This window comes from Mesoplodon mirus (genome assembly GCF_964341445.2).
Source record: "Mesoplodon mirus genome assembly, contig: SUPER_14_unloc_1, whole genome shotgun sequence".
Classification (NCBI taxonomy): Eukaryota; Metazoa; Chordata; class Mammalia; order Artiodactyla; family Ziphiidae; genus Mesoplodon; species Mesoplodon mirus.
Window position 1 is genome coordinate 3,480,164 of NW_028295795.1, and position 27,582 is coordinate 3,507,745.

At 43.3% G+C, this 27,582-nt stretch overlaps 1 protein-coding gene across 1 annotated transcript in view; it reads right to left on the minus strand.

The window, feature by feature from the left end:
• Positions 1-511: 511 nt before the first annotated feature.
• The window catches only part of LOC309816131 (protein FAM170A-like), a gene marked incomplete at both ends in the record, with an annotated part of 592,257 nt that continues 565,186 nt past the window's right edge, over positions 512-27,582 (minus strand). The window contains one exon of the mRNA XM_082646798.1: positions 512-542. Coding sequence (XP_082502924.1) covers positions 512-542 — 31 coding nt within the window. The remainder of the gene's footprint in view (positions 543-27,582) is intronic.

Sequence of the window (27,582 nt, forward strand, 5' to 3'; positions counted from 1 at the left end):
TACAGCTCGGTTCTTCATATTCATCAGAGAGTTCACGTGGGAGGAGAACACAGTGAGTGTGATGAGTGTGGCAAGGAGTTCAGTCAGAACTCCCAGCTGCAGACTCCTCAGAAAGTCCACACTGTAGAGAAACCATTCAAATGTGGGGAATGTGGGAAAGGCTTCAGTCGTAGGTCAGCACTTAACTATTCATTGTAAAGTCCACACGGGAGAGAAACCTTATAATTGTGAGGAGTGTGGGAGGGCCTTCAGTCAGGCCTCTCACCTTCAGGACCATCAGAGAGTCCACACTGGGGAGAAAGCATTCAAATGTGACACATGTGATAAGAGCTTCAGTCGGAATTCACACCTTCAGTCCCATCAGAGAGTCCATACGGGAGAGAAACCGTACAAATGTGAGGAGTGTGGGAAGGGCTTCATTTGTAGCTCAAATCTATACATTCATCAGAGGGTCCACACAGGAGAAAAACCCTACAAATGTGAGGAATGTGGGAAAGGCTTTAGTCGGCCTTCAGGTCTTTAGGCCCATCAGGGAGTCCACACTGGAGAGAAATCATACATACGTAATGTGTGTGGTAAAGGCTTTACTCTGAATTCAAACCTTCAGGCACATCAAAGAGTCCATACAGGAGAGAAACCATACAAATGTAAGGAGTGTGGGAAGAGCTTCAGGAGGAACTCCCATTATCAAGTTCATCTGGTTGTCCACACAGGGGAGAAGCCCTATAAATGTGAGGTATGTGGGAAGGGCTTCCGTCAGAGTTCATATCTTCAAATCCATCAGAAGGCCCACAGTGTAGAGAAACCTTACAAGTGTGAGGAGTGTGGGCAGGGCTTCAATCAGAGTTCACGACTTCAGATCCACCAGCTGATCCATACCGGTGAGAAACCATACAAATGTGAAGAGTGTGGGAAGGGATTCAGTCGTAGAGCAGATCTTAAAATTCATTGCAGAATCCACACCGGAGAGAAACCGTATAATTGTGAGGAGTGTGGGAAAGTCTTCAGGCAGGCCTCAAATCTTCTGGCCCATGAGAGAGTCCACAGCAGAGAAAAACCATTCAAATGTGAAGAGTGTGGGAAGAGCTTTGGTCGGAGTTCACACCTTCAAGCCCATCAAAAAGTCCACACTGGAGAAAAGCCATACAAATGTGAGGAGTGTGGGAAGGGCTTCAAGTGGAGCCTGAACCTCGACATGCATCAGAGGGTCCACACAGGAGAGAAACCATATAAGTGTGGGGAGTGTGGGAAGCACTTCATTCAGGCCTCAAGTCTTCAGCTTCATCAAAGCGTCCACACTGGAGAGAAGCCGTACAGATGTGACAGATGCAGTAAGGTCTTCAGTCGGCCTTCACAGCTACAGTCTCATCAAAGAGTGCACACAGGGGAGAAGCCTTACAAGTGTGAGACCTGTGGTAAGAGCTTCAGTTGGCGCTCCAATCTTATAAGTCATCACAAAATGCATACTGGGGACACATTTTATGAAAGCAGCGAGAGTGGTAAGAACATCAAGGAACTGTCAGAGGATAGAAGTTCTACAAAATGTTGTTTTCAAAAAACTCACGTGCAACGTGAATTCTTGCAAGCGTCAGGTCTCATAGGAGAGAAAGTATTTTAACTTAGTTGGTGTTGAAGCAGTAGCTAAACAGATCCTAGTGTTCAGCAGAGCACACAGCAGAGATCCCTTCTGAGTGGTGCAGTAAGGGCTGCATTCAGAACTTTGACATTTATCAGATGTCACTTAGGAGATAGCACTTAGAAAGGAAAAGAGTTTGGTCTGGGCTTTAACAAAAGTGTAAGGATGAGCTAGTCAAAATTGATGTCCGTGAGAATGTGCGCTCCATGAGGGCAGGGACTTGGCTGCTGAATGTACACAACCTTATCATTGACTAGTGCTTTTAGGTGTGCTCAGTACTTGTGTTTTAAATAAACCAAAAGGGGGAAATGTATAATATATGAAAGTTGTATCCAGATGGGGAAACCTGCAAAATAAAATTAATTCAGGACATGAACTTTTGTTGAAATACTGAAAACCACTGCAGAAAACCAATCTGCAATATATATTTTTTTAATTTATTTTTGGCTGCCTTGGGTCTTTATTGCTGCACGCAGGCTTTCTCTAGTTGCAGTGAGTGGGGGCTACTTTTCATTGCAGTGTGTGGGCTTCTCATTGCAGTGGCTTCTCTTTGTGGAGCACGGGCTCTAGGTGTGCAGGCTTCAGTAGTTGTGGCACGCGGCTGAGCTGCTGTGCAGCATGTGGGATCTTCCTGGACCAGGGCTCAAACCCGTGTCCCCTGCATTGGCAGGCAGATTCTTAACCACTACGCCACCAGGGAAGGGAAGCCCCCCAATCTTCAATATTAATATGCTATTAGCCTATCGCAACTGGCTCCTTGCCTCCCGCAGCCTCTGTTCTCAAGTTGGGTGGTCATTTGAGACCCCGTCTAGTTTTCCAAGGACTGTGTTCAGTAGAAATTGAACTACCTTGTGATTTTTTTTTCTGATGGTACAGAGTGAAAAAACATGATTAACTTTGCAACAACAGTAACTGCATAGTATACAATTGATTTTTTGTCTGTCAATATTAAGGCAGGGTTTACTGTAACACTTTGAAAGTGTCACAAAAATTGTTTGTCCCTAGAAAAAAAAATTTTTAGTTGACCTTGAACTTACTGATTTCTAATTCTCTGCATTTTCATCCAGACTTTGGAATGTTTGCCTTCTAATTATTGTAGCATTTCTTCTAAAGTTCTCAGGTAGGGGCTATGCCATATTCTTCCCCCACATCCATGAGGCAAATACCCAGAAAACTTGTAGGAATCTGATAAAATTATCCAGTGTATTATTGAGACAAGACTGACATTTATGTGCTTTTCCCTATTGGTTGCAGTAAAGCATGGTTTCAGGAAAGGAGTATATATATCAGAATATATTAGATCTCTTTGATTTAGAAATCATATAATTGGAAGTTATTGATTGTGAGATTAAAATACCAAAAAGATGAACACCACATCAATGATGTCACTAAATTTTTTAATGGAAATTAGTGTACAGCTGTAAGAATTTGAGTTTTGATAGATTCCTATATTAATCTGAAGCCGGTGAAATGATGACAGGGACTTCCCTGGTGGTGCAGTGGCTAAGAATTCGCCTGCCAATGCAGGGGACACGGGTTCGAGCCCTGGTCCAGGAAGATCCCACATGCTGTGGAGCAACTAAGCCCGTGTGCCACAACTACTGAGGCTGTGTGCCACAACAACTGAAGCCTACGTGCTTAGAGCCTGTGCTCCGCAACAAGAGAAGCCACTGCAATGAGAAGCCCGCGCACCGCAACGAAGAGTAGCCCACACTCACTGCAACTAGAGAAAGCCCGCACGCAGCAACGAAGACCCAATGCAGCCCAAAATAAATAAATTAAATAAAAAGTTTATTTTAAAAATTTATGACATATCATAATCGCAGGAGATACACAATATGGGCTTTGAGAGGTCACAGATTGTAGCCTTCATAGTATAATCAACCATAAATCTTTGTTAGTGTTTGTGTATGTGTGCATGTGCACACATGTATGTGTACATGCATAAGATCATGTGTAAAGGGATACTCTTCCAGAGTGGTTTTCCTAGGCAAGGAGCATTTTGTGATATTTTTCCATTTTATAACTTCATGTTATATTTTTTTCATTGAATAGTGGGTATTGCCAAAGCAGGAAATTATTTTAATAGAATTTGAAAAAGTATTAAATAATTATCCCTTGCAGTTAAGACCTCATATGATTGTTCTATATTGTCATAAGGCATATAAGATCAAAATTATGGTATGAACTCTGGAAGCCAATTTCAAAAACAAAACAGTTCTCAGATTATTTTGCATACACAGAAAAATTCATGAGTTTCAACAGTTGAAGCTTTATTATTTATGCTGTGCTTTAACTACAGATCCATAATAGGGAGAGGGAAAATCCTGGAGCTAGAAACAAAAGTGGATATACCTACATTGTGGAGGTTTAAAAAAAAAGTTTCTCTTGTTGAAAAGATGCACATGAGGAGAGAACTGAGCATAATAGCAGAGGACCCTCTGGATGTGGCACCAGTAAGGACAAAGCAGGTTTGGATGGCATTCCATACGCAGACCAATGGTGGTATTTTTAATATAGTTGGTTAAAGGGCTTTATTTAGCAAGTTACAGTTGACCCTTGAACAATATGGGTTTGAACTGGGCAGGTCCACTTATATGCAGGGTTTTTTTTTTAATAGTAATTACTACAGTACTACATGATCTGTGGTTGGTTGAACCCATGGTTGCAGAATTGCAGATACAGAGGAACCACGGATATGGAAGTCTGACCATAAGTTATTTATACAGATCTGTCTACCCATCCATCCATCCGTCCACCCATCTGTAGAGATAGAGAGGGAGTGAGTGCACGTGCTAGGTATTTACAGAAGTAGATATGGAAGTGCGAGGATATACAAACACACACATGTGTATGTCATGTATATAAGCATGTATATCCACGTTTCTATTTCAGGGCTGGAGCAAGGAAAGTGTAGAATGATCCTGGAGAAAATTTACTGTGCCAGAAAGTAGGAAAGAGTGGTGGGACGTGTAAGAAGATCCAGCTTGAAGAGACTCACACTGGGTAAATCTGAGCAATTTGACCCTAAAATAAATAATTATCATACAGAATATGAATAAAAAAAGAGGAAGGGAGGGAAGGAAGGGCTCTCATAATAGAATGCCAAACCATAAACATATAGAAGGAATGACGTAATGTAAAAATCATTATTTACAACCATCATAGTAATGATAGGTTCTGGCAAGAGTAATCAATGAATTATAAAACTACTGGTTGAAAGTTTACAAGGAGCAGGATGCTACAAAACCCCAAATATCTCTCCACAAAGTATTGATCACAACAAGAAATACAGTAGGTATAAATTTGGTGAACACTACCTTAGCCAAGAGGTGAACATTATCAATAACAGAACAAACGAACATTTTAGATCTCTGGGGTATGATATACTGAGAAGGACGCAACGTTGCTTCAGGATTATTTCTGACAGAAATAAACAACCAGATCTTATCACAAGGAAGCATCCACATTGAGAGTCTCCTGTTTCACAGTTATGACCACAGGGAGCATAACTGGCCAAAGGTCCCAGCTGCTGCTCTTAAATCCATCACCACGTTTGCCTGGAGGCCGGCCTTGCCCCTGATTGCTCCTAGTCAGCACAGCAGGGATCCTAAGGCAGGCCATTTCTTGGAGACCAGGATTCCTCTGTCCAGTGACCTTTTTTCAAGGACTCTGACAGCCTTGAAGGATTTTACGTAGATGACAAGGCAGTCTCGGATGATTTACCAAATCTTTCTTCCAAATCTTCACTCAGGGTCAGACTTGCACTATGCGCTGATAGTTCTGCCAGCCTTCCAGAGCTCCCTGCCATTTTCTCTCCGATGTTTCCCCTAATGAAATATTTGTTCATTAAAGTCTTTCTCAGCACTTTGCCGTCTAGTTCTTGGAGGACCAGGACAAGCCCCAAACCCTAGAAGCATCCCTTTTTGGCTCTTTCTAGTAACCTTCCTTTCCATATGGTAGCCACTAATTTGTAATGGTGTAGATTCACTTAGCCTATTTTGTACTTGATATAAATGGAGTCATGTAATAGGTGCTATTTTGTGTTGGCTTCATTTGCTCCACAGTATATCCATGACATTTATCCATATTGATGGGAGTGGATACCGTTGATTCATTTTCATTGGTGGATATTATTGCAGTGTGTAAACATATCAAAATCTATTTATTAATCCCATTATTGGTGGGTATTGGGTACTTCCCCATTCTTGGCTATCACAGTTAGTGGTGATGTGAGCAATCTAGAATGTGCCTTGTGCACTTGTTTGAGGGATATTTCTATGGGTGGAACCAAAGGGTTATAGGGTATATGTTCAACTTTGGTAGATACAGTTGACCCTTGAAGAATGCATGGGCATGAGGGATGCATCTGAGTCTTTTATTCCATAGATGTTTTTAAAATCTCTCTCACTTTTGGCCCAAGAGTGCTGCGTTTGGGTTTACGGTGTTTCTTAACTTTGAAATAGTCCAATTTTTCAATTTTTTCTTTCACAGTTGGTGATTTTTTTGGTCTTAAGAAATTCTTCCTACTCCAAGGCAAAAAGGCTGTTATCTTACGTTTCTTTCCTAAAGCATCATTGTTTACTTTTCAAATTTAAGTCTGCAGATCTTCTGGAATTTATATTTTTATATCCTATGCAGTAATGATTAATATTTTTCCCATATGGATATCCAGCTGACTGAGAACCAATAGTTGACCCTTGGACAACATGGGTTTAAACTACACAAGTGCACTTATACGAGGATTTTTTTGAATAGTAAATACTGCACTACTACACGATCCAAGGTTGGTTCAATCCTCAGATGCAGAATTGCCGATTATGGAGAAACCGTGTATGTACAGAGGACTGGCTATAAGTTATACTTGGATTTTCAACTTAGCAGAGGGTTGGCACCCCTAACCCCCTTGAAGCCTAGTTCAAGGATCAACTGTATTAACAAGAGTTCTTTCCCCTCTCTGCTGCAGTGTTTTCTTTTCTTTCTTTTTTCTTTTGGCCGTGCTGCGTGGCTTGCAGGATCTCAGTTCCCTGACCAGGGATTGAACCAGGGTCACCACAGTGAAAGCGCCAAATCCTTACCACTAGACCACCAGGGAGCTCCCTGCAGTGTTTTCTTTTTACACGTTGTTATAATGTCTGTTTCAACATGGATTTTGATGTCTATTATCTTGTCTATCCTTGAGCAAACACCAGACTATCTTATATTGTAGATTTATAGTAAGGTTTAATGTGACTAATATCTTTCTTTTCATTCTTCTTTCAGATTGTCCCAGCTCTTCTTTTATTTTTTATTTTTATGTTTTTTTAGATGTTGGGGGTAGGAGTTTATTTACTTATTTTTGCTGTGTTGGGTCTTCGTTTCTGTGCGAGGGCTTTCTTTAGTTGTGGCAAGCGGGGGCCACTCCTCATCGTGGTGCGTGGGCCTCACTATCACGGCCTCTTGTTGGGGAGCACAGGCTCCAGACGCGCAGGCTCAGTACGTGGCTCACGGGCCTAGTTGCTCCGTGGCATGTGGGATCTTCCCAGACCAGGGCTCAAACCCGTGTCCCCTGCATTAGCAGGCAGATTCTCAACCACTGCGCCACCAGGGAAGCCCCCAGCTCTTCTTGTAGCTCTTTGCTTTCCCACATAATATTTGTAAACATCTCATCAATTTCCAAGGGAAAAAATGCTGATGTTTTTATTGGGGTTTGATTGAGCCTATAGATCATTTTGAGGATTACTGATATCTTTGTAATATTGAATCTTCAAGCCATGAATATCACTATTTTTAAGAATTTCTCTTGGAGAAAAATAAAAGTGGATCCCCTGTAATAAAATGTACATAAATAGACTCCAAAATATTTAAAGGACCTACATGTGAAAGATAAGTCTAGAAAGTTAATTTTTAAAAGGTAGAAATATATTTTTTCACCTGAGGAGTTTCAGAAGCACAGATGTTAAGAAATTATTGGTTTATTATCTTATAATTAAAGATTTCTATTCCATGAAGAACACAATAGAAAAATTTTAGAAACACGTGCCCAATTAGGAAAGGATACTTGTAATTGGTAAAACTGAAAAGGTATTAATAATCAGAATATGTAATAGAAATGAGGAAGAAAAAGACAGCATCCACATTAGAAAATGGGGCAAAAGTTTTAAGTAGACACTTATAGATGAAGCTACCAAGCATTTGAAGAAAAGATCAAACTTATTAGAAATCAGAGAAATTTAACTAAAACAAGATACTACTATACATTTAATACACTAGCAAAACGGTGATGAGTCGTCCAAATGAAGGTAAGTGGTTGCACAAAAACCTGACGTGCAACTCTTTGGTAATCTGGACTGGTGTAGCCGTTCAGGAAGTCAATCTGGCTATATTATTAAAGTATACATATTTGCTATGAAATAATTTCACTCGGGTATGTGTTCCAAAGAAATTCTCAGATACGTCTATAAACAAATGTAAGAAGATGTTTATTTTATTATCATTGGCATGGCAGTTGGAAGAGTACAGGTAAAATGTGGGTGCAGAAAATGGAACTCTATGAAACAAATTAGATAGAGGGGTGAATGTTTTTTTTGTTTGTTTGTTTTTCTGCGGTACGTGGGCCTCTCGCTGTTGTGGCCTCTCCCGCTGCGGAGCACAGGCTCCGGACGTGCAGGCTCAGCAGCCATGGCTCACGGGCCCAGCCGCTCCACGGCATGTGGGATTTTCCCAGACTGGGGCATGAACCCGCGTCCCCTGCATCGGCAGGCAGACTCTCAACCACTGTGCCACCAGGGAAGCCTGGATGGGTGAATCTTAAAAATATACTCCTGAATGAAGGAAATAAACACCAGAATGAATTTTATGACACAATATTATTTATATGAATTGAAAATATACACAAGTGCACATTTTGCACAAGAACACACCCAAAAGAAAACACATCAAACAAATTAGAATGGTAGCTTACGGGGTAGAGAAGGGAGTGGAGGGTGCCATAGGGAACAGGAGGTGAATAAATAAAACTTAATCATGTTACCGTATTTCATCATGCTATATCCAAGATTTCACTTTCCTTGTAGTGGAAAGAAATCCTGTGTGCTATGTTGGCTTAAGTCAGGAATAGTTCTTGGAGGATATTTTCCTGAAAGAATTTGGAACACATTTTTGAAAAAATCTTTGTTTATACTATGGATGATCTTTTTTTGTTTGTTTTGTTTGTTTCTTTAATTTCTGTTTTGTGGGTGTGTGTGGGATCTACTTTATTTTTGTATTTCATTCATCTGATCTTATATTTTTCCATCTGCCTTCTTCAGTTTTATTATTCATTTATTAATTTCCTGAAATGGATGTTTTCTGAATCAATTTTCAACTTCCTTTCTACTTTATTTGTTTTGTTTTGTTTTGTTTTTGTTTTCCTTGCTGTACGCGGGCCTCTCACTGTTGTGGCCTCTCCCGTTGCGGAGCACAGGCTCCGGACGCCCAGGCTCAGCGGCCATGGCTCACGGGCCCAGCCGCTCCGTGGTATGTGGGATCTTCCCGGACCAGGGCACGAACCCATGTCCCCTGCATCGGCAGGCGGACTCTCAACCACTGCGCCACCAGGGAAGCCCCCCTTGCTACTTTAATATATGCTTTTAAGGCTCAACATTTCCCTCTATGTATGTGTTCCAATCTCCAGATCCAATTATGAATTTGAATGTTTCTCTTCATGGTTCTGTCAATGTTTGCTTTATAAAGTATCAGCTGAAGTTATTAGTTTCTGAGAATTTGAAACTTTTATGACTGTGAAGTGTCCCTCCGTATGTCAAGTAATGCTTTTTCCTTCCCCTTAAAGTTCACTTGGTCAAATAGCAATGTCACAGATTTTATAATTACAGAAATAACTTGAGACCTAGGATGTTGATGTCTGTCTCTAGAAAGGATTTTCCCTTGCTTCTGCACGGGTTGTAAGATGCTAACAAAACACGTTCACCTTTACACAATTTCAGGGAATGAGGTGTTTTGGCGTTTGGCTTCAGTCCCTGCCAAAGAAAGCCCAGTTTCCTTCTCCCCTTATTCCAATGGTGAAACTCTTTGGGGTTTACCAGGAAGCCTTCGTGGCTGTTAATGCTTTTATGTCGCTTAGCCTCTTGAAGACGTCCAAAATTCGACTGAGTTTGTACGCCTTTCAATGAACAGAATCTACACTCTTCTGAGGCCTACACAGTAGAACGGCAAGACGGCCTGAGACCTTCTCAGGGATTCCGGAAAGTGAAAACCAGAGTGAAAACATGTAGTCCAGAGCTCGTGCCGGTAGACACCCCCGCACCCACCCTTGCATTCTGGGACATGTAGTCCAGAGCTCGTAAACTCGTGTAGCCCCATATACTGCAGCTACAGTAACGCCTCGCTGTAAAGGTTTACCCGCGGAATTCTGGGAAATATGGTCCAGGAGTTCCGGGTTAGTCGCAGGCACTTCCGCCCCAGGAGGACACGTAGCAGCCATGTTCTGCCTGGTGACGGTGTTTCAGGTCCGCTCTTCACGACCCATTCAAGCTTCCCCTTTGCAGACCTTTCATTTGGGGAGAAAGAGGAGGAGCGGCTAAAAGCGGAGGTTTGAGGGCCTGGAGTGGTGATGTACGTCCCGCGGGCGGAGCTTCTTTGCGTTTGGTAACGTAGCCGGGATGGGGTGGGCTCAGGTCGTGCCTCCTGGGGTTTGAGGGTCTCCCCGGTTTTCTTCACCCCTAACCTGACCCCGTCCCCCACCTATGAGCTAGCCCTACCGCTTCATACGGCGTCACACTGGGTGAGTTGCTTAACTCCTCTGTGCCTCCGTTGCTGTTCGGTAAAAGGGGGGAAAAAGGAATGCCTTGTTAATATAGTGTTGTGAGGAGAAACGAGATAGCACAAGTAAAAGGTCTACAACTGCCTGATACATTGTTGGTATTAATACTACGCTAATTCGGGAGGCACCCATTTCGCAGCGGGATTCTGTGAGCCCAGGAAGCTGAATTGTCCTGGACTCCTGGCCTGTTTTGGAAGGAGAGGACTTCTAGCTGGTACGGGGGCGGAAGGGGGTGCGGTATGAATTAGTGGGGATGGAAACACAGCCCTGGTATTTCACAGTCTCCTTTCCTTCCCCAGCCCTGGCTTCTCAAAAAGCACTGCGCGGAGGAGGAGGCAGCAGAGCCCCACGTGAGTAGGACTTGGCATTCTTCCTACTTAAGATATTCCTATAAATTGTAGAACGTATGAGACATGGGTAAGGATGATAACTGAGCCTTGGTCACTAATTTCCATTCTAAAAGCTTTATGCAAATGAACACATTTCCATCAGGCGGTGGCTCTGTGAATTGGTACTGCTGTTTTCTCTACTTTAAGGCAGGGAACACAACCCTGTTGGCCCATCCTCACCCAGATGGTAGGAGGCAGAGCTGGGGTTGGGACCCAGGCAGTTTGAGTCCAGCAGCTGAGTTTGCTAATCCCTTTGGTATATTCTCTTTGAGCATAGGGTACTGGCTAGGATCATATCATGAAAGGAGGTTGGGACTTAATTGTGGGGACCTTGAGAGCAAGGTTTAGGCTATTTTATGAGTGTTTAAGATAGTTTTCTCAACTGGGTCATTTATTTTATTTCAAATAATATGTATATCATAGAAGTAGCATAATCATTATGGAAAAATGCAGATATATACATAAAGAAAAATTTTAATTATCTGTAACTTTAGGATGTAAAGATAACAGTTGTTAATGTTTTAGTGCCTTTTTGTCTGGTTACTCTTTGTGTATGTTTCTGTGTAGTGGAGGCTGTTTTTTGTGGGACTGATGTTACACTGCAGTGCTACTCAAATTGTGTTCCACAAACCAGCGGCATTGGCATCACTTGGATAGAAATGCCCAGCCTTGAGCCCCATTCGAGACGTTCTGATTTATAATTTCTGCGTAGGGGGTCCAGGAGGCTGCATTCCAACAAGATCCCGCAGTAATTCACATGCACGTGAAAATTCGAGAAGCTCAAGAGAGGGTCTTTTCTGGAAACTGAGGCCGAGGAAATTGACCCTGCTGGATGTCACAGATAAAACTGAGCTGGCTTCACCAAAGGCCTACTTAGTCCAATGATTTTATTCCCCCACTAATTATTGTCAACTGTCAGGGCCCCTTTCAGAATCCTGAATTGAGCAGAAGACAGCTAGCAAGTGTAGAGTCAAAATGGAGGTCGTTAGAAGTTGTGAAGATATCTCTCTCCCAAGCTTTGGGGAGTGGAATCATTGCCATCTTTTGTACTAGATCGAACCCGGGCCCCCTGCATTGGGAATGTGGCGTCTTATCCACTGCACCACCAGGGAAGTCTCCCATTTATTTCTTAAACGTTCCTATATTTATAATGATATAATTACAATTCAGATTCCTGTCTTTTTTTCATTTGAATTAGGTATGGACTGTCAAACTATTTTTTATTGTTGTTGCAGAATCCTGGCTTTTATTAGTTCTCTTTACCTCTGTGCATAATTGTCAAAAGGGTACTTCCTGTTTAAGAAGAAACTTAACGTATTTTTATACCTTTTGTAAAAAGTTGTCCATGTCAATTTAAATATTATTGTTGCAGTCACAAAATCTTTAGGAAGACAAGCAGAGATTTTCAGAAGTCTATAAAGACTCTCACATAACAGGGCAACAACGTACGACCTCCACATGTCTGACAGTCTTCTGTTGGTAGAAATCACATCTCTAAGGATAATTTCTAACTAAAATATCATCTGCTTTACCGCAGTTGCTAAGAAATAAGAAACCCTGACAGTGGTGTTCTCAGAGCTTCCTACCTTATGACGATCTCACGAGGTGGATGCCCGTGTTCTCCCCTACTGGCAGAAGACAGAACTGAGGCGAAGAGATGTGAATAATTTGCCCAGGGTGACACTGCTAGTGAATGGCGTAGCCTGATCAGAGCCCATGCATATTGACTCCAAAACCTACTCTGACTTACATGGTCTCTGTTTACCCCATACCCAGAATAAGAATGACCCCTGTGGAAGCTGCAGGCACACTGTGAGGGGGCCACTGTGTATGGCTGGGCAGGTCATTCCTCACACAGCCACTGAGGGGGTTCACGGGGGCATCTGGTATCTGCGTGGGGCTCTGCTCATCAAGCATAATCAGCTGTAGCCACCCCGAGGACTGGGAGCCTTGGTAATTCACAATGAGCACCACGTGGGTTAGTGACTTCTTTTTCTTTAAACCAGTTTCCAGTTTGACTTCTTCTTTCCCTGTCTGTCTTGCTAGGACTCTGCACTGCCCCAGAAGGAGAGAGAAAATGAGCACATTCCAGGTGAGTAGAGCTTGCCTTTCTTGCTGTTAAAAACGCCATTTTTGTACTCAGGTTGGACACAGGTTTTCCTCTTTTTTTCTTTTTCTTTTTTTTTTTTTTTGATTGGAGTATAGTTGATTTACAATGTATTAATTTCAGGTGTACAGCAAAGTGATTCAGTTATACATATATATACATATATTTTCAGATTCTTTTCCCTTATAGGTTATTACGAAATATTGGGTATAGTTCCATATGGGTTTTCTCTTTCAAGGAGAGTCTAAGCATATGAGGACCTGAGTGTGCCATGTGTGCTTTTTTTAAAATTCCTGTTAAATTTAATTGGTTTCGGTTTTAATTTTTGTTTTATTTCATCATTTTTTTTTATTTTACAAGTAAAAGAAAAATTAAGGGAAATGAAGGACATCTTCCAGTCTACTGCTTACCTGCTTACAAATTAGCTGCTTTTATATTTCTGTAATCTCTTCATCATATGTATTCATGGATGTGTATTTGTATTTATAACATAGATACAGTTTTAAATTGTTTTTTTCATTTAATACTAGCTAACATTCACTTTTAATTGCTTTATCATGTTCCTGCAAACTTATGCACCTATTTTTTTTTTTTTTCTGGTATGCGGGCCTCTCACTGTTGTGGCCTCTCCCGTTGCGGGGCACAGGCTCCGGACGCGCAGGCTCAGCGGCCATGGCTCACGGGCCCAGCTGCTCCGCGGCATGTGGGATCTTCCCGGACCGGGGCACGAACCCGTGTCCCCTGCATCGGCAGGCGGACTCTCAACCACTGCGCCACCAGGGGAGCCCTGCACCTATTCTTTAAACTATTCTTTATGCACAGACATTTAGTTTAAAGACTTCTCCTGTTTTAGGAGCACTACAGTGACAGTGTTCCTGATTTAACCTTTTTCTCAAAATATCTGTTCTGAAGAATATTGCCCCTTTTTGCCCTTAACATAGTAGGTTTAGGTATTCAGAATTTAAGAGGTATGTTTTACATGTGGTGCCTTGGATGTTTTTTGGTAGAATATCCAAATACGGCAGAGCACAGCAGGATCAAACTGCTGCTTCACGCAGAAAAAATCAGGTATTGTTGGAAGTTTTCTCACGACCAGAGTTAGATTCAGTCTTCCCCATGCTTGAGTCAGACCCTTTGTGTATTTTATTTACTGGTTTGTTTCTTTTTCCATCTTATATTTTTTTCTAATCAGAGTAATGCATGACCTTAGTTTAAAAAGTCCAGTGGTACTTAAAGCACTTGTCACTGCATAGACAGCTCAGAACAATTGTATAAAGAGGTGCTTGGTTTCATCTTTGTTTTAAATATAAAGAATCGGGGTTGTGAAAAAAGGAGGAACCAACTCAGACTCACCCAGAAAACCAAGGGTCTGGAGTCAGAGTATTGCATTCAAGCGAAAGACAGAAACGGGGAAAGAGAGAGTTTTCATTCAGAGACCTGGCATGGCCTTTTGGTTAGTTTCCACATATAACACTCCTTCTCAGCTGGTTCCGACCTCAGTGAGAAAGCAGGTGCCATCAAATACTGCCAGGACTAAATTGGTAACTGTTTCTGGGGCACTTGGCAATAATAATTAAACAGTGAAAGCTTTTTAGTTCAGGATCCAGTGGTTAGAATTCTAGGGAGTTTACTTATGAGTTGTCTGAGAGCCCCAGGTAAACACACAAAGCTTTCTCTTTCATAGCTGCACGTCCAGTGAGGCTGAGGAAAGTCAGTGTGTGGCATTGGCAGGATGGAAGGAGGGGGTGCTGGGAAGTCTGCACACCTCACAGGAGCCGGAGCAACTTCCCATCCTCCTCGTCTCCTCGGGGCTGCCCCTCTTCCACTGGCCACTGGGTATAAGATTGAGGTGGTGTTGTTTGTCATAGGAGGCGGTGACCTTCAAGGACGTGGCCGTGGCCTTCACAGAGGAGGAGCTGGGGCTGCTGGACTCGGCCCAGAGGAAGCTGTACCAGGATGTGATGGTGGAACACTTCGGGAACCTGGTCTCAGTGGGTGAGGACAGCCTTTCTCTGCGAGTGTCTTTGTGACCTTGGTGTTTCAAGGCTTTGGGCCTCTTGAGGTGGTTCCCTGAGTTTGGGGACCAGACTTTTGCAATTCCTGTGGGACACGAGAGGATGTCTCTGGTCTTTCCAAACAGTGTGTTTCAGGTCCTTTTCAATTATTTTGTAAAAGAACTGTAAATCGGCAGTATCTTGCTGTACCTTGTGTATTCTTCTTCAGATTTCCCTCCCTGCCATTAGTGGATCATAAAGCCAATTTATTGAGCCCTACGTGTGACTTTTTAATGAAATAAAATAGTATAGAAAATATCAGAGTTTCTTAGGAAGAGTACAACACATTGCAGCAGAAACTCTGGGCGATGGCATGAGTGGTGTGAGAGCCAGTGGGAACAGATTTCATGAAAAGAGACATTGGTTAGATATAGGTCATTCAAGCTTCGTTTTAGTAATGTATACTTTTCTACCTGTGTATCTAGGTTGTGAAATAAATGCTGTTTCTTCAGTGGGTCGTGATACAAAGTTTGAAAAACACAGCTTTCAATACCTTGACTATGCAGTTGGAACTCAAATTTCTAGTAAACTTTCGCTCTAGCCCGTTCATGTTAACTTGTGACTTTGCATGTTCTCATTCTTCAAACGAGATACAAAACATATAGAAAGAGAAGAGAGGCTTTGGTTGATGAATTCAGCAACCCAGATAGAAATTTAGGTGAGAACCAAGCAGCCGTGAGTTCCTGTGGTTAGCTCTCTATCTGTTTTGCTTCTCACCAGCCCTGTGCTGTCCATCACCTGGTCCCAGTTGGAAATCTCTTTCCAGGATTATTGCATAGTCTTTGTACTGGTCACCTGTTGCCACCCTTCTCCTCCCACAGTTTGTTCTTTAGGTGGCAAAGTGATCTTTTGTAACTTTAAGTCAGGTTATGTTCTTGTTTCAAAATTCTCTTGTGGCTTCTTTTACTTAGAATAAAAACCACTTAAAGTGGCTTCTAGAGCCTTCTGTGGGCTGCTGTTCGTTCTCCACCACCTCCCTGAATACACCACCTCTCCTCCCTCTTACCCTATCTTTTCCAGACCTGCAAAGGATGCTTCTGCCACAGAGCCTTTTCCTGGTCCTTCTCTCTGCCTGGAATACTCTTTCACCTGTAATCTTTTAGGCCTCTACTTCTTTCAGTCAGTCACCTTAAAGATGAGGAGGTGGCTGTCCTCTGACCACCCTATGGAAAATACAGTCCTCTCTTTCTTACTCTCTCTGCCCTGCCTTGTTTTGTCTCTAAGCGTTTCACTCATGTACATTTTGTTCACCTGTTTCTCACCTCTCTTTCTTCCACTGGAGGGTAATCCAGGAGTGCAGGAGGAATTCGGTCTGTTATATGTTTATTGCTCACTAGCCTCAGTGCTTAGCATAGTCTTGGTACATGACAGGAACTCTTAAATATTTCTTGAATAAACGAATGAGTTAATGGATAGAGAAATTAGCCTTCCATGAAAATAGCTAGTAGGCGGTGAACAAATCCGAGTGAATAAGGGATATTGCTAAATGTTTTTTTGTCTTCAAATGAATTCCCAGCCTAATTCTAACTTCTCAGGTGCCCATGATGTGTGTATGTGTGTGTTTGCCTTTCTGTACAAGTTGGCCCTCATCAACTTGCACAAAAAAATATGTACAGAACCTGTAATTATAACCAAACTGAGTAAAATGCTTTCCCTGTGACTTTCCTTGAGCTCTCAGTAGCAGAGCAAATTCATTTGGGGAGGAAATACTGTTTTGAATGAGGATTCTTATGTCTACTTCTTAGGTAACCCTCCCATAGAAGGAAAGAAATTTCTATTTCCTTATCCCTTATACCAGGGGAGAACAGGTCTCAGAAAACAGCCAGCTGGTGAGTTAGCCTTTCCCTTAAAAGATTTGCCCCGCTGCGTCCCATTTGCCTCCTCCAAAGCCCACCTCACTAATAAGAAATCGATCTTTGTTAGCTGTACAAACATTTTGTGTGTGTGTGTGTGTGTGCATTTGTATGTATCTTGTAGAAGGCATTTTAGATAATGTCACCTTGAGTGCTTTGATCATTCTTTAATAGTTTCTAGTCTGTTTCTTCTCAATACTTATCACAGGCTATGGAATTTATTCCCAGCTCACTCATAAAGCCCATTCTTCACTTTGGAACTCATTCTTGTTAAAGACCAATGTATCTGTGTCCAAAAATTTTCCATGCTGTTTTTAAAGAGACAGCATTCTTCCCTAGCCTCTAAATTTTGACTCCTGCTTGGCAGGGGGAGTGGAGGAACATATTAGGCAGCACAAATGCCTGAGAAGGATCCAGTGCATAGGTCTTCATGCTTTTTTTTAACCCCACTGATTCTTAGACCCTTTTTTAAAATTAATTAATTGTTGGTTGCATTGGGTCTTGGTTGCTGCATATGGGCTTTTCTCTCGTTGTGGTGAGTGGGAGCAGCTCTTCGTTGTGGTGCGCAGGCTTCTCATTGCAGTGGCTTCTCTTGTTTCAGAGCACGGTCTCTAGGAACGCGGGCTTCAGTAGTTGTGGCACGTGGGCTCAGTAGTTGTGGCTCACGGGCTTAGTTGCTCTGCGGCATGTGGGATCTTCCCGGACCAGGGCTCGAACCTGTGTCCCCTGCACTGGCAGGCAGATTATTAACCACTGTGCCACCGGGGCAGTCCCGGTTTTTAGCCCCTTTCATATCCTCCTCAGCACTAACCCCCTTGGTGTGCTGCCGCCTCGGGTGCAGCCTTTCAACTTAAGCCAAACTGTACTTTCCAGTCCTTTTCCTGTATCTGATACCTGACTTGTAAAAGCTGTTTCGCTTCTCTGACTTGGTTCAAACTTAACCTGGGATTCAGAATTGTAGAGAATCCTAGAAATCAAACTGAGTTCACCTGTGCATGCATTTCTTGAGCCCTGACTAACTGCTAGGCACTGTTAAAGCTGTGAGCACAGCAAAATGCTTGTCTTTATTGATACTGTGTTATGGTAGGAATGACATGTAATTTTTGAAAGATGATTGAAATAGTATGTCAGAGTAGTCATTTGGTTTTAAATGGGTTTCATTAATGCTAAGTATTTGGGAGTTTAACAGACCATCTCTTGGTTTCTGTTAGTATATAAACCAGAGAACTTCATTTGTCGTGCGAAAGATAAGCTGAACCATCCTGAGGTTCATTAAAGTCCCATACTGTGTCTTAAGTGTAAAATCTTGAATCTTTGAACAAAGCTTTCACGTGTCCACATCTCTGAATTCTCTGTCCCTCTAGAAGAAAACAATCAAAGTGAGTTGAGGGCCGTTCAAGACAGAGGATCACGTGAAGAGCTTTCCTGCTGGCAAATCTGGCAACAAATTGCAAATGACTTAACCAGATGCCAAGACTCCATGATAAATAGTTGTCAGTTCCACAAACAAGGTGATTCCCCCTGCCAGATTGGGGCAGGACTCTATTCAAATTTCTGAAGATGAGAACCGTATATTAAATGATAAAGCAGGTGATCCCAGTAGTCCTGGAAATCCAAGGTTTGCAACTTTGAGAGCCCAGGATTCTTGGAGGAAAACTTCATTGGCTGAGTCACAGAATTATCAGAATAGACACCAGCAAATTTCCATGAAAAATAAACTGTGTCAGTGTAAAGAGGATGTTGACACCATCAGTTGGATTTCACATCACCTTGATGCTCATGGAGTACACAAGGGTCAAAAACCTTACGGCTACAGTGATTATAGAAAAGATAGCACGAGGGTTTCAACACTGGATCAGAATACTATGATTCACACGGGACAAAAACCTTACCAGTGTAATGAATGTAAAGAAACCTTCACCGATCTCTCCACCTTTGATCTTCACCAGCAATTACACTCAAAAGAGAAGTCTCATACGTGCAGTGAGTGTGGAAAAGGCTTCCGTTACAGCTCGGTTCTTCATATTCATCAGAGAGTTCACGTGGGAGGAGAACACAGTGAGTGTGATGAGTGTGGCAAGGAGTTTAGTCAGAGCTCCCAGCTGCAGACTCCTCAGAAAGTCCACACTGTAGAGAAACCATTCAAATGTGGGGAATGTGGGAAAGGTTTCAGTCGTAGGTCAGCACTTAACTATTCATTGTAAAGTCCACACGGGAGAGAAACCTTATAATTGTGAGGAGTGTGGGAGGGCCTTCAGTCAGGCCTCTCACCTTCAGGACCATCAGAGAGTCCACACTGGGGAGAAAGCATTCAAATGTGACACATGTGATAAGAGCTTCAGTCGGAATTCACACCTTCAGTCCCATCAGAGAGTCCATACGGGAGAGAAACCGTACAAATGTGAGGAGTGTGGGAAGGGCTTCATTTGTAGCTCAAATCTATACATTCATCAGAGGGTCCACACAGGAGAAAAACCCTACAAATGTGAGGAATGTGGGAAAGGCTTTAGTCGGCCTTCAAGTCTTCAGGCCCATCAGGGAGTCCACACTGGAGAGAAATCATACATACGTAATGTGTGTGGTAAAGGCTTTACTCTGAGTTCAAACCTTCAGGCACATCAAAGAGTCCATACAGGAGAGAAACCATACAACTGTAAGGAGTGTGGGAAGAGCTTCAGGAGGAACTCCCATTATCAAGTTCATCTGGTTGTCCACACAGGGGAGAAGCCCTATAAATGTGAGGTATGTGGGAAGGGCTTCCGTCAGAGTTCATATCTTCAAATCCATCAGAAGGCCCACAGTGTAGAGAAACCTTACAAGTGTGAGGAGTGTGGGCAGGGCTTCAATCAGAGTTCACGACTTCAGATCCACCAGCTGATCCATACCGGTGAGAAACCATACAAATGTGAAGAGTGTGGGAAGGGATTCAGTCGTAGAGCAGATCTTAAAATTCATTGCAGAATCCACACCGGAGAGAAACCGTATAATTGTGAGGAGTGTGGGAAAGTCTTCAGGCAGGCCTCAAATCTTCTGGCCCATGAGAGAGTCCACAGCAGAGAAAAACCATTCAAATGTGAAGAGTGTGGGAAGAGCTTTGGTTGGAGTTCACACCTTCAAGCCCATCAAAAAGTCCACACTGGAGAAAAGCCATACAAATGTGAGGAGTGTGGGAAGGGCTTCAAGTGGAGCCTGAACCTCGACATGCATCAGAGGGTCCACACAGGAGAGAAACCATATAAGTGTGGGGAGTGTGGGAAGCACTTCATTCAGGCCTCAAGTCTTCAGCTTCATCAAAGCGTCCACACTGGAGAGAAGCCGTACAGATGTGACAGATGCAGTAAGGTCTTCAGTCGGCCTTCACAGCTACAGTCTCATCAAAGAGTGCACACAGGGGAGAAGCCTTACAAGTGTGAGACCTGTGGTAAGAGCTTCCGTTGGCGCTCCAGTCTAACAGTTCATCACAGAATCCATGCTGCTGATAAATCCTATAAAAGTGATAGGAGTGGTAAGACCATCAGAGAGCCCACACACGAAGAAAGTTCCATAAAATGATTAAAACAAAAACAAAAACAACTCAGGTGTCATGTGAATTCTTCCAGTCATCAAGTTCAAAAGAAAAAAAAATCATTTCTTTCATTAAAGTCAGTGTTTCAGCCATAGCTCAACATGTCCCAGTAGTCAGGAGGCCACACGGCAGAGAACTCTGGTAAATGGTGTAGTAAGTTTGAACCTTGACCTCTATTAAATATTAGGGGAGAAGCCTTAGTGTGAGTTTTAGCAGGCCTTGTACAAAAGTATGATGAACATGCCAAAATGTATGCCCATTACAACGTAAATTCCACGAACGCAGTGACGTTTGTTCTGAATCTACAGTCTGAACATTGTCAGCTACTTTGTAGGTGCTCGATATTTGTTCAGTTAATGAATGAGGAAAAACTTTTTGAAAATTATGTTGCAATCCCCTCCAAAATTTCATAAAAATTTGTATTCAGAGCAGTTAACCTAAATCTGGCCTTAAAAGTAATTCAGGGAGACAAAAATTTGAAGTGTTAGAAAACCACTCAGTATTGCAATTTGTAATATTAATGTGGCATCGTCCTGTTACGATGAGCTCCATTTGTCTCCCCCCAGCCTCGCTTCAAGTTGGATCTTATCTTGGACTTTGTCTATCTAATATTCTGTGAATCTTATACAGTACAAATGTAGTTATCTTTTGTGACAGTATAGACTTACTGAAAATGGATTGTTCATCTTGCAATACAGAAAACATACTGTTGACCCTTTTTTCAAGAATGTCAAGGCAGAGGTTTAAGTGTCAGAAAGAGTTACTAATGACAGTGACAGAGGACAAACATTTCTTAGTAAATGAACTGATCGTTGGTTTCTTATTCACCACATTTCCGTCTAGGTTTTGATGTGATTGTCTCCCAAGGGTTTTAGCATTACTTTCATCAAGACTTCTTAAGTAGAGAAAAGAGGCTGTTTGAAGTAGATTACTTTTGTCAAGTTCTCTATCTCCTTACTCCTCTCTGGCCTGAGATAAAAAGAAAAAAATTATTTGTTGAAATTTGGTAATTTCATCAAACATATTTATTCAACGACTGACTTGCACACTTTTTCCTAGCGGTGGATTGAAAAATTGATTTTCAAAGTGAAGTTGCTGAGTACATATCAAAACATAGAACGTGCGTCCCTTTGATATAGAAATCACAGAATAGGACCTTATAAGTAGGAAATTCAAATAGAAAAGGTGAGTAGCATGTCAATGTTACTAAATTTTGTAAAAGTGAAATATTCAATAGGAATGTCTTTATATTTTAAGATAGTTATGTAATAACAGGTCTGTTAAAATGATGGCTTAAACTTAATGACAGAAGCATGTAACAGTTTAATGTATTTTAGGTAGGTACATCACATACCTTAATCAAACATGTATGTGTATGTGTTAATGCATCCTATCATCTGTAAAGGGATATTCACCCTTATGTAAACAGTGGCAAGATTTTCAGGGATTTTTTCCACACGTAACTTCCATATTTTAAATTTTTCATTGAGCATCAATTTTCCAGTAAAATACTGTTATTTTTATAGTAACATAGGTAGTAAAATAATGTAAAATATAATATTAAAAATTACTAAGAACATATTAATCCCTCACAGTGAGAAATCCTATCATCATGAGGTATACATATATATGGCCAAAATTAAGGAATAGACCTCTAGAAATCAGTTATAAAAAGAAAAAATGTATATGGTTATTCAAAGATACAGAATAGTAGTCAGTGTAACGGTATATTTATAATTAATGCATTTGAAGTTTAGGATAAATCCATGCAGCCCAGAATATTCTGTTTTAATTCCAACAGTAGAAATTTACACATCCTAGTTCTCCTCATCAGGCTTCCTTACTGGGTGAATGGATGGATAGCTCGGGGTACCGGCTTGTCCTTTCAAGTGCTTGGTCTGACTGGAGAAGTAGCTGGGTCGTTCCAGACACTATGACACAGAGAACCATTAGCTGTGGGAAAAAAGGAATTTACCCCCCAAAAAACTTTTTTAAATTGTTTACAAAGTAACAGTGATTGGGCAAATCCTGAAGATAGAGAGTGGAAATAGGTAAGTTTTAGAGGTAAAATTTATCAACGGTTCCCTAAGGAAAAATGTGCATAGGGAAGAAACCTCGACTGATGGGAACAAGTTGTTAAGGAGGAGGTTTGCATACCATTTCCTACTTCTTAGTCATTTCACTGATGTTTAACACTTGGTTAAAGGGCTTTACTCAGCAAAAGATGTATTTAATGTGAGAGGCAGGTTTCCAAGATTGGTTTCCTAGACCACACCTTCACATGTGTATGTGAAGTCCATGCTACCTCAAATTGCATTGCATTAGATGTCAGAAATCCTAGGGCTTTCTTGTTTGGTTTGGTTTGGTAGCTATCAAACCACCAACTCTCAAGGTAATTTGTAGTTTAGTGAGTTAAGTCAAGGGCTGGAAAACTACCTCCTGTGAGCCCAACCTGGCTCATTGCCTTTAAAGCTTTATTGGAACATAAAAGCTCTTTATTGGCCCATCCATTTATTTACCATCTTTGAGTGTTTCCCATTGTGCTGACAGTGTTCAGTGGTTGTGACGAGCACTGATGGCCCACAAAACCTAAAATATTTACTTTCTGGCCCTTGAGAGAAAAAGTCTGTTGATCCCTGTTGTAAGCCCAAAAGGTTTGTCTCTGTAAGTGAAAGACCACAAGTAGAGCAGAACTTAGACTTGGTTCAGTGAGGATTCCAGAGAGGTTTCCTTTTTGATTCTCATATCTGCCCTTCTGGTTGACCTTGTTCTTTAGTTTGGTTCAAAGACAGTGGTAGCAACTAGGGACTACCTGTTTCTTTCTTCACATTCAGTGAAAGAGCTGCTCTTCCATTCTTAGTGTTGAGTAGTTCACAACTCACTCCCAGTGCATGGCTTCCTCTAACCTTGACTCCCACCTATGCTAAAGACTAAGTCTTTAGCTTTGTATCCGGTTCCATTGGCCTTTGTAGGGCCTTCAGTTTCAACTCCCAGTTGATAGCTTGAGCTCGAAATCTCTTTTTAGCGTTGGGGATTTTCTGTCTTAGCTTTGAGCTTGGCTACATAAGCAACACTTTGGGGGACTTGTTATAATCAGCATTTCTATCTTTCTTTCCTTCCTTTTTATTTATTTATTTTTTTAAGTGGATCCAAAGTCAAATTCAGTCAGTGGCTGAATGACAACACATTGATTCACAACCTTGTAGATTCTCTTATGTCCTAGGGCATCAGTGGGAAGGAGTAGAATCCTGGAAATTTGAGGTGGAAATACATGGGCAGATTCCAACAAAGCTGAGGCCTGTGACCTCTGACCTGTGACCTCTTAGTTGAGCCTGCTGTGCTATTAGAAGGAAGTCTGCCTCTACTCTGAGATAGTTTCCTTGCAGGGGTCTGTGGATCCTCAAGACTTGCCTCCACTACCTCTCGTTTTTCCAGACCTAGTAATCAGACTAGAGTCCTTGAAATGGGGACGGGAGCAGGGAAGGGGTGGGTACCCACCGGGTATAAAGGATGACCATGAGGAGACACTATCTGCTAAAATAAGGAATTTTATAATTTATATCAATAGAAACCTGAGAAATAATGTGTGTGGATTTTGTAGGTATTGAAGCAGGTGGGAGTAATGTAATATTGGGTTAGGCTGGATTTGTTGATATGAGTGCATTCAACACCCATTCCAGACTCAGCGTGTTAGCTTGGCTACCTGGGAATGCCTTCAACAGTTTGCTCAAATGACTGAAACCTGTACCCAAAGTGAGCGTATGCTAAAGTCAAAATGCCAGGACTTTCTAAGTATGTTGTAGCAAAATTTCTTGGCGTTGGCATGACTGACATTTTGAACTGGATAGCTCTTTGTTGTTGGGAGCTGTCCTGTGCAATGTAAGATGGGCCAGTGGCACATACTCTTCCCTGCCACCCTAGTTGTAACAATCAAAAGTGCCTTGAGGGCTTCCCTGGTGGCGCAGTGATGGAGAGTCCGCCTGCCGATGCAGGGGACACGGGTTTGTGCCCCGGTCCGGGAAGATCCCACATGCCGCGGGGCAGCTGGGCCCGTGAGCCATGGCCGCTGAGCCTGCGCGTCCAGAGCCTGTGCTCTGCAACGGGAGAGACCACAACAGTGAGAGGCCCGCGTACCAAAGAAAAAAAAAAAGTGCCTTGATACATCCGTGTGCACCAGCCACGTGGGGCTCATTCATAACACAGCTCCTTAAAGAAAAAAGTCTCAAGGGGCATCCCTGGTGGCACAGTGGTTGAGAGTCCGCCTGCCGATGCAGGGGACATGGGTCCGTGCCAGGGCCTGGGAAGATCCCACATGCCATGGAGCAGCTAGGCCCGTGAGCCACGGCCACTGAGCCTGTGCGTCCAGAGCTTGTGCTCCACAACAGGAGAGGCCACAACAGTGAGAGGCCCGCGTACCACAAAAGAAAAAAAAAAATTCTCAAGACACTGCCACATATATCCTGGGAGGGGGGACCAAAAGTGTCCCCAGCTGAGAACCACCACTGTAGAAGGTTTACAAAGGCATAGGAATGCCAGACCACTGGAGTGGATTTATCACATAAGATCTGCTCACCCAAACCCCGTATGTGCCCTGGGAGGGCTCAGAGGACACTTGCTTTGCCAGAGGTTTAAGAAACGTATTGGTGAGGGGAGCGTTAGCAGTCTTGGAATGCTCTATAGCTGCTCTTCTCTGCAGGCCAGGAATGAGAGGGAAATTATGTCATCATAATGGGCTCCCTAAATTCAGTGAGGCTAATGGGATCGTGTGGCATCATTGGTCAAGTGGAAACACTTCATTGGCAGAGATAAAGTGAGCGTGTTTTTCACAATGAACAGCAAAATGAAAGGGCTCATTAGAATGCTTTGATACACAGAGATTTTTTATATTTGCTCATGTGCTATCTCTAGGGCTGAAAGAAATGGGAAGTCTACTAATACCCTACTTGATTTGAATCAGGAGAAAAGCTCTAGGTCTGATGAACATGTCTGACCGGAATCAACATGGGAGTTGTGCTCCCTCAGCCAATTCGATAACATGAGTCAGTTCCCATTTCCAGAGCATCTTGAATGAAGGGCAGGCCAGGTCCCCTTGAGGGAGGATATACCCTGGTTTACTACCAACTATCCCGAGGGTGCTTTCTTCTCCCTGGAAGGGATAAAACAACTGAGGTAGAACAGGAAGAGACAAGAAGCACTCCAAGCTCTGCTGGTCAGGGTTACCCTCCAGCATTGCCTTAATGCTCAGAGCCACACACACCACAGTGAGCTTGGCTCCAGATCAACTACCACGCAACGAAGGTTCTGGAACATTTCCATATCTCGGGGGACCTCATTTCCACGTGACTCTCTTTCATATTCCCCTTTGTCACAGAAGGCTAGGTCCAGTGGTCCGGGTGAGATCTCAGCTCAGGCCCAAGGCTCTCAGACCTCAAAGTTCTGGTCCTGCAAGGGCCCCTGTCCTCTCTTGAGACCACTCCTGGCTCTCTCTGCCGAGAAGGAGCTGCTGGCAGTACGTCCTCTAAGAGTTGAGGTCCATCGTGCAGACCCTGAGAAAACTCCTAGGAAAAGGCTCCACATTCTTATTGAAGTCAACAGAGCTCAATTCCTTTGGAAGTGCTGGGTGTGTCCCATTTGATGCAACTTCAGAGCCATTAGGTCAACCAGCACATGTGTGCGGCTCCTTCCCTTAGACTCCTCTGGGCCCTCATGACATAGGCTCAGAAGACTGCCAGCCTCAAGCCTTACCTCTTCCAAGACCACACCGTCTCCAGGATCTTCTGTCCCATGAATCTCAGTTGCTGTGTGGAAATCAAAAGAGAGGAAAGAGCCTGCCTACGGGGTCTCTTTGGGCTGGGGCCTTCTTGCTTCTCTTCCTCCTCCTCCTCGTCCTCCTCGTCCTCCTTGTCCTCCTCCTCGGGGTGATTTCGGATTCCACATTGCCCATCCACTGGGCCATGTTGAGATGAAAGATACGGCAGCTGAAGCCCTCCAGGACGCCGCCCTTCACGTGCTGCTGGAGGACCTCCAAGGTGGGGAAGACCCGGCAGCAGGCCATGCACCTGAAGCCAGTCTCCATGGTCACCATCCAGTCCGGTGTCTTGGCACTGGGTGTCTCCTCGATGGCAGGTGACCCTGATGGGCTGCCTGGCTCTGCCCTTTCCTCATACTCTTTCTCCTCCCCAGTGGGCTCACTGTCAGACAGGAGGTTTTCGGAGGACACATCAGAGGGGTAAGTGTCTACTGTGCATGCATCCTCAGGAAGGGTCACTTCTTCTATCCTCAGCTGCTTTTCAGGCAACTCCAAGGGTTTCTTTGTCTTCCAGGAGACAGCGACACCCTTGTTCACTTGTACCTGCATGTAGTATATTTTCATGCCCCTTTCCTCTTTGTCTGTGTGCAGATTGTTCTTACAGGGTGAAGAGGGTGAGGAGGAGACACAGTGTGATGGGGGAGCGGTCTCCCCTTTTTCCTGAACCTGGGCTAGGGGTGCGGTAGGCTGGGCAGTGTCTCGATGTGATCGCCGGATTCCTGAAAAAGGAAATTAAAAACATAATAACATGCATGGGCCATGCCAGAAGCTGAGGGAGCAAGTGTGGTAGACGAGAGAGGGACATTTGCATGACGTAGCTATGTCGTGAGCTTGGTGTCTGTTGGCCGTAGGAGGCAGTGGTGTATCTGGTGTCATCTGTGGGCTTTTTTCTGCGTGTTGGGGGATACTGGAGCGGTGTCTGTATACACGGGTGTGGAGTACAGTGGTGAGGACTGTGGTATGTCAGGGATGCGGATGGATGCGTGTATGACGAGGAGTGTGAGTTTGGGAATACCGGTGGTGCATTCCTTGTGGAATGGGGCGGTGGTGCAGGAGGAGAGTACTGTGGATCACGTGCTTGGGGTTCTTGTGTGCACTGAGAAGGGCTGTGCCTGGAGGGCGCATGTGTGTGTGAGCTGTGTGGACCTGAGCTGGATGGTGCTGCTCTCAGGCTGGAGGTTTGTGATGCAGAACTATGTCTTTCTCTGGAAGCAAAGGCAAAGAGAAACCCTACATTTTCCTCTGAAGATGCTTAATCTGGTCCCTCTTCCCTGAACCTCAAGTCCAGACCTTTCCGGCCCCTGCTCCTTGACTTCCCCACCATGGTAGTACCAGGATTCACACCCGCCCCCCACCCCTGACTCAGCTG